Source organism: Styela clava, chromosome 4 (assembly GCF_964204865.1).
Source record: "Styela clava chromosome 4, kaStyClav1.hap1.2, whole genome shotgun sequence".
Lineage (NCBI taxonomy): Eukaryota > Metazoa > Chordata > Ascidiacea > Stolidobranchia > Styelidae > Styela > Styela clava.
In genome coordinates, this window is record NC_135253.1 from 24,073,104 (window position 1) to 24,084,672 (window position 11,569).

General features: G+C 36.9%; 1 protein-coding gene across 1 annotated transcript; it reads right to left on the minus strand.

Moving 5' to 3' along the window:
- Positions 1-7,449: 7,449 nt before the first annotated feature.
- Positions 7,450-11,297, minus strand: LOC144422191 (E3 SUMO-protein ligase ZBED1-like). The gene is made up of 5 exons (XM_078112092.1): positions 10,694-11,297; positions 10,235-10,531; positions 9,873-10,151; positions 8,600-9,625; positions 7,450-7,969 (listed from the first exon to the last, which is right to left on the minus strand). The coding sequence occupies exons 1-2, from the start codon at positions 10,929-10,931 to the stop codon at positions 10,404-10,406; spliced, it is 366 nt and encodes a 121-aa protein (XP_077968218.1). The 5' UTR covers positions 10,932-11,297; the 3' UTR covers positions 7,450-7,969; positions 8,600-9,625; positions 9,873-10,151; positions 10,235-10,403.
- Between the last annotated feature and the right edge of the window lie 272 nt (positions 11,298-11,569).

Genomic DNA, 11,569 nt, shown 5'->3' on the forward strand with positions numbered 1-11,569 from the left:
AACCGCGCGTCCTTCATCCAACTGTGCTGCAATATTAACATTTCCAAATGTTCGGTATTTTACTGCATTGTCCAGATGCTCCATAGAAGATTGATGATCCCTGGCACGCTCGGAAAGATGTTTAAGATCTCTAAAACCAAATTTACACCAACGTGAGTCACGGGCAGTAGCAAAAAGTAGGCAATAAAAACAAAAAAGTGCATTTTTGTCCTCGCTGTAACACAACCATTCGTGTTTTTTATACCAAGTTTCTGCGCAGAATGTACGCCGACGCTTTCCTCCGTCATGGGATTGTTTCAGTGAACAATTTTCTGGTTGATAAGGCCCAAGACGTTGTACCTCTAATTTTTGTTCCAGCGGCAGCTGCGAAAACGGAGTGCGAAGTAGTTCATCAAAGTGAGGAGCTCAAAAGAAATGTGGAAAATCGAAAGCAAATGGACTAAAGGTCTCTAACTGATTCAAATAGCGAAACAAGCGACGAAGGCGAGGAAACTATCAACTCTTCAAGCAACCAACGAACGAGAAGGAATGCGTGAATATGTCAACACGTTGTTGTAAGAAACGTCGGCATTGTGTCGTCATAATGTCGGGGCTAGCCCCGATGATTTAGTAAAAGAAACAGAAAACAAACGAGACAAACGCGGCTAGTGGAAGATAAAAGAGAGAATACGATATACAATGAGCAACCGGGGCAAAATCGGCGTCGCCCCGTCGGCGTTCGGCGAAGGCTTTGCGAGCGAAAAATGAACCATGTCGGGAGAATATGGCTAGTGTAGACAGTCTGTGCAACCGATATTGAGATATTTTTCGAATATTTTTTATTGTACCGAAAAACAACCGGGGCATTGCCCCGGTTGGCCCTATTGACGCGCCGCCACTGCAGAAAAGTGCTAAAGTATTTCAATATGAATAGCCCATCTAAGCTGTTTGCAACTATTATGATTCTCATATACCTTTACGCTTCAAGACTTCTTGTTTAATCCATTTTATAGCACTGGTAGCAGCAGGGATTAGAGCCTGCGTTAGGTCGGATTGATTGGAACATTGCCGTTTTCTTTTGTAGTACAGTATCTAAAATGAGGAAGAAAATCATATTTGGAACAGCATAAGTGTAAAAATACCACTAAATACTAACTAATACCTTGAATACATAATGCATTTTATCTGATGTACTCAATGAGCGTATATATGCTCATTGCATGTACTACAGTCCAGCAGTGTTTGCATACCATTACTAGACTATATCTACACTAAATTTTGATATATCACAGTCTGAAATGCCCTATGACATTATGAGTATGGACTTTCAAAACATCATCTGTCTGTCTACAACTTGATTTCTCACCTCTCAATCGTTTCCAATGCTACTTTCTTTCCACTCCGGCGTAACTTATCATTGCTTCCCAGGTTCTTGTCGATTTAGATTTAGACCAACCGACATTAGTAAAATTGATTATTTTCTTCTCTTGCACACAATCGTGCATTACAGAAACAGCCATTAATTTATATTTCCAAATATGCTGTGGCCTATATAGTAGTATAAGTATAGAGGGTTAACATAGAGATGCCACTCTGTGTGACGTCATTGGCTCCGCATGAGTAACGAGGTATGGACTTCTCAGCTTTCCCTTTGCCACCAAATATTTAAGCCGAACGTTTGTTTGTTGCGACAAGCTACGTGTATTTCTAAGTTATTTATGGTTAGCTTAGCACTCTAAAATCAAGCTAGCCCTCGTTTAGATGCGATATTTATGTCACAGACTGTGAACTCGGTACCTGACACAGTACCGGTACCGTAAGTTACTGACAGTAGAGTACGGTAATAATCATATTCAGGGATTCCATTACATTTGAACCCACAACAATTGCACCTATGGAATTTTTTTTTTACGGATATTTGAACCCATACTAACCCTAATTCACGGATTTTATTACCGTATTATAGGATCGGTATAGATCTGGGGTTCCTTCCCTTATCCACTGTTTTTTTTCTATTACAGAAGATTGTCTACGAAATACTGTAATACTATTGAATTGAATTTTTTTGAATCAAAATATCAGCTGATTACAAATCGATGGATATCTTGGGGGTTGGAAGGAGCCATAGAGAGCGTTGAGAAGGTTTGGTCAATCTTGAAAATTCATGATCAAAAGATGCAGCAACTTGAGCAAAAAAGAAAGATATCAAATACACTAACAAATACTGAAATTTTGAAGGTATTCAGAAAATTAGATGACCACAAATATGGTGGAAATTTTTTCATTTCAGACAATGTGCAAGAAAAGTGTTATGCATACGGTAACTGTAAAATGTTGAACTTGATAATGTGAAATACTGATTGCCTCCCTATGTTCTTGGGGCATATAATATATATTCATATTTATTATCACAACTTGAACTATATGTTAAGCTAAGAAATTTGTTTTCCAAATAAAGCTGAACCCATTGATGAAGTGTACGAGTCAGAAAATTGCTGTTGGGGACTTGGGGTCCTTGTCAATGGTTCGTAGCAATAACATACAAAGTCAGGTTGAGATAATAGATTTTGGAATGTGTACTAGGAATACAAATAATTACATGGAGTGTGTAAAAATAGAACATATAATTATAAATCCATCCTAAACCTAATATGGTTGGGTTGATTCAAAGAGATTTGGACGTTCAAGATGTTTTCAATCATTATCAAGAATGTACCCAAGGTGGTAATCAAAATGAGGTCTAAAATTGGTCAGGTTAAGTATATGGGCTATTCCAGAAATTTTGCATGTTGTTGATGCAGTATATTTTTACATTTTTAGCCACATGTTTTGTTTCATTGTCCAATCAGTCGCTTTATGGAGTTTGAACAAAATTACACGAAAGTTACATACAAGACTTACTACTTAGTGGATAGAAAATATAGCGCAACTCTACAGGATGACAAATCCACCATGCATTAACGTTACATTGTGTTGTGCTGTATGTAAATTGTTGCAATGGTACAGCAAGAGCACAATAATATTTTCTGGTGCAGTACCTGAAAGACCCCTCTGTGTTTCTCAAGTTACTTGATGTAACACTAACACTGTAGATGCGCATATTGTATGTGACACCACAGGACATGTTTCCACGGAACAGCGACCTCTATCATGTCTTTAAATTCTGGTGAAAAATCAATAAATAGGTGAAGACCACTGCAAACATTTAAACTTTATTAACTTACGGTAAGTCCAGCGTCTTTTTTATATGAAATAACTGTATCACACAATCAAACACTTTGTGTCCACAAAATATGAAAATTACACCAAAATTTCCACATTTCAGGCAAACCATCAAAGACCTGGGTGAAATTTCAACTTTTTCGGTGAAATGAATGTAGTCCAAAAAAATTCCAATGTCTTTTGATATAAAAAAAACTAAAAAACACTTGCAATTGCAATCATTGCAATAGATTCGAAATGTCATAATGTACAAATGCAGAATAGGAATTGGAGAAAAACCAAGGTTGTCAACAATTTGTGGTATCGCTTGAAGCATTTAGATCCACTACTAAGGATATAATTCTCGAATATGCCATGTCAACACAAACTGCATATGCATACACATAAATAACCAAATAAATTAACAGTCGATGAAACAGCAAAACAAAATTTTACACTATTATTTAATATTTCAGGCGAAGCGTGGTTTTCAGGGCTGCACACTATAACAATCAATGAGATCGATTCATGAATTAAATTAGAAGGTTAAGTCTTATCAGCTGTAATACCAAATGCATACCATAGGTAATAATACACAAGAGTGTATAGTCTCAGTAAGCACCCTTTGGGTTGCAAAAAAAAAGTCCACATATTTTGATAATGGTATAGACCAGAGGTCGGCAACCTTTTTCAATTGACGGACCGGTAAAGCCTGACCAAACTTTTGGCGGACCACCTTTATACAAATAAACTAAGTCTATGCAATAAATTATACGCATTAGGAAATTTACTAAAAACGACGGTTGTGCTATTTAATGCGATATCTGTATTTGTTGGATGGCCATTACCTGTTCCCATATTCGAGACATTGACACACGTAACATGTTTCTTACATCTAACCTACTTCGATATTATATCGTTTTTGTAGTTATCAATATTGATAACCAGGCCTCACATAAAGATTTCGGGTTAACAATGCTTGCCATCATATTGTTGGGAGATCTTATTCGGACTGATGAGAGACATTCTTATACGGGCGTAGAGAAAACAATTGACCCAGCATTATTGCGACATACTGACATGGCAATTGTTTATGAAGTCAGACTTGCTGCTCAATAGTGTTGTGCAGGGGTCGGCAACCTTCATGTTCTTGCGGGCCAAATATACACGTTTCCGGTAGCGCGCGGGACGCAATACTTCCGCCTTCGAACAATCGCTACATTAATTAAACTTCAAATTATGACGCATTCGCATTGCTGCCTTTCTATTGCTGTGTTGAAAGCCTGTCCCAATGAGATGTGTATGTGGCGTTTTTTTAATATATTATCCAACAATACATTGTTTCTATTTCTCTATTATTAATGTGAAAGATGATGTTTTTATGGCAACTCGTCGTCCAAGTGATGATCTGACAAGCGAGTACGAAATTTAATCTAAGTTTAATGCATTTCAGATAAAGCTGCTCAAGGCCATATGTTCTTCCGAACGTGGACTTTACACCTTTTGCCCTAACGCACAGATGAGCTGTGGCGCAGTCCCGGGTTTCGGGATCGAATTTTCGACGACTCGTTTCATAACGAGTTTAATTAAAACATTGAAACCCTTAATAACTGCGATGCTGACTGGGCATATCGAGCAAACTGGTTTTGTAATGCCCAAGAAAGAAAATACTTTTCCGTACAAGCACTTTGGAATGCTCGACCCTTGTCGCTTCGTTTTCCGGACATTTTTAAATTTTAAAAATCGAAATCAACTCGAACGACAACAACAGAAACCACTTGTTACATAAGAAGCGCCGTACAGCAGCACTTGTCACCACATAAATTCGTGTAGAGACAATAATAAATTTGGGATCAGTTTTTGTTTTATGTATTGAATGTCCAGTGGTTCGAGAGTCGCAACAGATTAGCTCGCGGGTCGCATTCGGCCCGCAGTTTGTCTGGTTTACTGTTGGGTGCTGTTTTTTAGTCGTAGGGCTTGTGGTTAGATTGTAGAGGTTTTATTACGGCCTTGTCTGTTTTTTGTGTCACCTCTCTGCGGACCGGCAGTAACCTTTCCGCGGACCGGCAACTTAGTTTCATGCATGAGCATAACACCCGCTCCTCGTCAAGATCTAATTTATTTGTACCCCGCTATTCCCTAAGCAAAACCCAAAATTCCTTAAAATATAAAGGCGTTTTAATTTGGAATAGTATCCCCCAATGTTTACGCGACTCCACATACTCTACCTTTAAATTTAAATATAAAAAACTCATGCTCTCTTCTTACCTGTCTCCTGCCAGGACCTTGAGTTGATGTGTTGTCAGCATTCAGTCTTGATATCGCCATGAATCCTCGATCTGATCCACAGATCCTAACAGTTGTAGTTGGCTTTTTGAATCTGTTATTTAATGTTTTCGTATCAAATGTTGATATGCTATTTTCTCAATTATTGTTATTTTATATATTGATATAACTCGCCTTACACATTTTTGAACCATGTACCAATTGCTTTTATAGATAATATATTTCGTAAGACTAAGAGTCTTCATAAGAACATATAGATGGAGCTATAAACTCAAAATCCATTTATTGCTGCTGTTGATTAATATTTAAATCATCTTCTATTTGATTGATCAAATATTATTTTTTGAAACCGGTATAGCTATGTATTGCATACGCTAGGTAGGTTGGTGAGCTATCTTAATAATAACTCTTATCCAGCCGGAAGAATTTTTGTGTTTTTTTCTTTTAAATATTTTCTTACCTGTTATCTTGCTTTCCAACTTATTGGATTGCTTTTGCATTTAATTCTCAATTCTTCTTGGACTTTGTAATGACTCCAACACCACCTCTTTCTCACCTCAGCTCCACCCCATTCTCTATTTTAAGGTGAACTTAACAAAGTCCATGGTTACCGGCACCGTACTCTGTGTGGCCATATCTTTGAAATGTCGTTTCCATGGTTACATTACTGACGGTGCTCGGAGTCTAGTGTTGTACGTATTTGGTTTGAATTTTGCTGTCTTTTTTTCTCATGATATAATGTTTGACTTCTTTCTCTCTCCTGTTTATATTTCTGTTAGATTAATTCACGGGTGTCGCTGCTCGTTAACCAGTTTTGGTTTTTCGCGATTCCTTTCGCCCTGAAATGCCGTATTTAAATTCCTTTTTTTATATTTATTTGCATGAAGTGTTTTTTTCTGTTTGGTGAAAAAATAAATTACTGATTACTGACTGATTACTGATGGGCCGCGGCCCGGTGGTTGCCGACCACTGGTATAGACAGCTAAGTAAAGATATATATATATTTATACAACACAACTTCTACAAGTAAGAATACATGAATTAAGACCAAAAAGATAGGGTAGTTATTAAAAATAGCATTTAATTTAAAGGAAAATATAGGCTACAGCAGAATGGAACATATATGGTTATTCTACATAAGAATAACTGTAAATGATGGCTCAGCCGTCATTTTATTTATTGCCCTTTAGCGCCTCATTGTGGTACTTTAGAGTGTTGCGCAAGTTTGTGTAGTGGTTGCGCCATTTTCAGGATTTAGTTGAACAGGCTGACAGGGTTTGTGCTTCTCTGATTTGGTCTGATATATTATTCTTTTTCCAATACAGTTAAGATTGTTTAAATGTTAAATATTGAAGTACCTGCTTGTTTGTGATATTATTAGCCGAAAAAATCGGTAAGTCATATTTTATGGGAAGATATTTGCTGAGTGTTCCACTGTTCCTACTTGCTTAATATATGATTTTCATTGCAAATTCATATTAGTATAAAATAACTAAAACACTGTGTGGACAAGTTATTGTCTGCTCTTTATTCATAAGTTATTCATGCCTTCTTTATCGTGTGATCAAGTACCGGTAGCCTATACTGTATTTTGCCAATGTCTGATATTTTTAGATCATCACTGTTGTGTTTTGCTTATAAGTTTTACTCTTATTTTAATTGCAGTTTACACACTTCTTCAATTCATTGAGACTTTATATTGGAACACTTCTTCAATTCATTGAGACTTTATATTGGAACATTTCATCAGTTCAATGAGACACTATTTTGGAACGCTTTATAACATCTATTTCATCCTGTCATTTTAACACGATTTGGAAGTAACATCAAAACATTGTGTTGGACAGTTTCTTGGGGTTTCCAGGTTTCAGTGAGTGCAGCAGTGAGTTAAACGACGGTTATACCTACGAGGCGGAACATACGACTGCGAGTCTGCGACAAAAGGGAACAGCGGCCGTAATAATAACTATGCAGATGGAAAGAGAGTACAGTATGAGGTATATTTGTTGCATAATATTGACATTCTGACATAGTGGGAAATAAGATGATTTAAGGGATATACAGTACAAGAATTGCAGAAAAAAAAACTAAATTCATCTACAATTTATTCAATAAGACTCACAAAGGTTTTGTAAATATTCGATTCGCTGTAGTCTGTTTCGAAATCTTTGTCAAATTTGAATTATGGTCTTACTTTTTGGTAAGCCTATTCCAATAGTAACATGCATGCTTGAGTTGAATATTTCAGCTTTCCCTCCGGGTACTGCAGTAATGGGATTGTTGATTGGGAGGGCCTTTCTACACGGAGAGAGTCCTGAGCTTTTGACAATTCTGCAAATTTAATATACGGACCCCTTTTTCAGGATGTATCCTGCAATGTACTCGACCATGCCTTTTTCATAACTGCCAATCTGTTCGCAAAATGAAGTGTCAGAGATAGCAGATGTTACATTGTCATCCAGTGGCTGGAAAATGTGGTAGGTTTTTTCCAACATGGCCTTTGCTGTAAAAAAAATTGTCAGAATGGCCAGCGAACAACTTAGGCGAAAGTAGAGAATAGAGAATTTAAGCATGACTTGGGCAGCTCCTTTCTCTCTGGCAAAGACTTGCATGAGGGTTTTTATAACATTCAAACCTTCAAATGTTGTCGAATCTTACGTTATTCATCAATTTTATAGCTGCATCATAAGAAACTTTACTTGTTTGGATGCTTTTGAATAAGAAAATTCTTCAATTTTATCGAAATCCTTCAAAAGGAACTCAACAATTTCATATATCTCGTTGGTAGCCATAATACAGATGATTAGCAGTAGGGTAAGTAAGATAACATATAAGTTACTGAATAATGAACTAAAGCTATGATTGTTAGGCTATGTAAAAAAATTAATTACAGAGATTGTTCATTCAATGAGTGATTTTATTTAAATATAAAGAATAATATCAATAACTTTATACATTCAATATGTATTCCATTTGTAGATTCCATCCATCGATTGCCATTTTCCAACATACGATACAAGTATATATCACATATTCATGATGAAGTTAGATTATTGTAATATTACAGTTAATGATAATATATATCTCGTGGTTCAAAATTTATATCTCACTATTGATAACAAAAGATACAAACCCGCGACTTCGTACCACCGAACGGCCCACGCTGAGATAGAGATCTAGCTTAGGGAGGCATCGCACTTCCTACTTCCGTACCTCTTTACTCATGTGGAACGACCTTTGAACCCGCCAGTGAATTCTCTATTATCATTCTCTGTGGTATAAGTCTGTTGAATAGTCAAGAAGAGTCATTAAATTAATAAACATTTCATACAAGCCAGAAAATATCGTTGTTTGTGACATATTATTCTAGGTCTAGCCTTCCTTGGAGTTACCGCACCGTACCTATTTAACAACGTCTTATGAGCTAGTGCTCAACTAAAATTGCTATTTATGGTAAGGATATACAAGTGTTTAATATCTTACTTATACATTTCAACACCACCTTAGAATAACTGAACTAATAATAATTGAAAAAAACTATGGAAAGGCTACTCAACGCAAAAGCGAGCGGTAGTAGTACATCTGATATTCATCCGACCACTGGGGATCCACCTACAGCTGACTAATTTGATTGTTACGCCATGCAGAAGTCTGCGTTCATTATGTTATCCTGATGTTCAATTGAGGTGAACAATAAACCAGCAATCATTCACTGCTACATCAAACTTCTGTTGCAGTGCAAGAAGTTCAACTCATTTACGTGTGTGCCACTGAGTCTGGTTCTCAATCTGGAAACTGTAAGACCAGCAGAAGAGAAGGCCCTCTGTGCTGGTGCTGATGTACACGGTATAGCCAAGTACCGAATGGCCATTTTGTGTAGGGATGGAGAATCAGTTTTTCGGGCATGCCACCACAATAATGGGTTTAGCTGCTCTGTATATCTGTCCAATTTCTCTTTCAAATACTGTGAAATTTCCTCTGACACTTAGATGCATTTCCCTCCGATTAAGAGGAGCTTGACTGTTCAATGCCTATTGAGTCCTTGGAGAGGGTTTTGTTCCACCTCTGGAGCAGTAACCACAGAAGGTTCAACATGTATTTCATCTTGTATTCCTGGCATTGAGGCTTCAGTGACTTCCATTTCTAGAGAAACCCTGACCTTAGAACACAAAAAAAATATTAGATGGGTTTGTACAAGTCTATAAATGATATGAAAGGGATAATGTTAGTTAAACCACTTATAAAACACACACAATGAACAACAGAATCCTCCCAACACATGTAAAAGAAAAAATCACAGTTGTAAATTAGGAACATCACAGCCTATGCGTTTGAAAGAGTAGTTTTTACCTGACTTCTTAAATGTAAGTGATACACTGGTATACCAGATTGTAAGTGAATATTACCTGGACCCTGAAAGAACGATCAAAAAATTTCCCTTTATGACAGGGATGGAGCCACGTTGCTTTTTGGAACAAGTTGACCTCTTCTTGGCTGGGTGTTTCCAGTATGGAACGAAATCGAAGTTTTGGAGAATTTATGAGAGTGTTGCAAAATTCATTCGTAATAGCTGATAGTGTCCCACCCTCATTTCTCTTTTCCTCACAATGGCCCAACAGCCCTTTTGCGAGAGGAATCAAAGACTAAACTGTTACATAGTCACCTTCAAGGTGGTCAGAGGCAGCCTGTCAAAATATAAAACAAAAGTTTTTTTATTTCATACATGTGCTAACAGATATCAAGAGATATGCAAAGTAATTTGCACTACCTTGAAGGGTTCCAAAATCTCTGCTAGCACCGTAAGCATATTCCATGTTGTTTCACCCTGATTCCAGGTGACTTGCTGCTGTTCTAGAGGTAATTGTTGGGTCACATAATACAGATCGAATAGTCCATTAATGAGAGATCAAATTTTTGATCATAACATAGGTGGAATTTCATCTTGTAGATACGTCGATTGGCATTTCTATTGATGGAGATGTGCCATCCTGAGCATGCCGATGTCTTAAAGTTGTCATAGCTTTAGTTGATCGGCGAAAGTACTGCACCATATGACGAGCTCCAGCTGCAAAAATGAAGAAAGTATTGCACTTAACAATACAAACACTACTAATAAAATAATAACCTATGCAGTTAAAAAGATATGCACTTTTTCTTTCATAAATTGGGTTTTTACAAAGACAAGTAATTTTAGATAATAAACCTTTTCAACAGAAATAAAAATAACCTAATGCAAAAGATATTTCTTCAATTTTTAAGCCATCTTCGATGCAAAGCTGAATCGTATGTGCTGCGCATGTAATATGGTACCAACCATATTCTTCATAAAGTAAACGACAAGCTGACACCACATTTGCTCCATTATCTGTTGTCACTGAGAACACTTTTGTCGGGCTGATATCGAACTCACTCAATGATTTTAAAATTTCTGATTTTATATTTTCTGCCGTTTGAGCCTCATCCATCTGCTCTGTTGTCAATACATATTTGAGTAATCGACCATCGTTGGATCTACGAAATGGGCAGTGACAGTTATATATGCTTGCATTCTTGCACTTGTCCACATGTCAGTTGTAAGTGAGACAGATCTTGCTTTTACGGCCCCTATTATTTTAATAAGCTTTTCTTTACATTCTTTATACCTCCTTTCAATATGTTTGGTTACAGTGTTACGCCCTGGTAATACATAGCCTGGCTGTAAGTAATGTATCAGTGTACGAAAATGCTGTCCCTCAACAAGACTTATTGGCCGGAGGTCTCCAATAATAACTTCAGTAATCAATCTATCTATTGTCTCACACTGACCCTCAGTTATTGGCTTGAAATAGGCAGTCAAGCTACTCTGCTGTAATAAACTAGTTTCATCTGTTTATGAAATCTACATTTTAGACAAACTATGGCATTACAAATGCACGAAGCGACTAAAATAACATACGGAGCTCGCTCGCAGCCACAATAAACATGTCTAAACTTGTCTCGGCGACACAGATAAAGAGTCGATAAGGCGAAAATATAACAATTAATCGATTTTAATCGCTATACAACGTGACGTTAATCTTGCGACGCGGAGAAGACATTGTTTCAATTAAGTTTTTTTTAATCA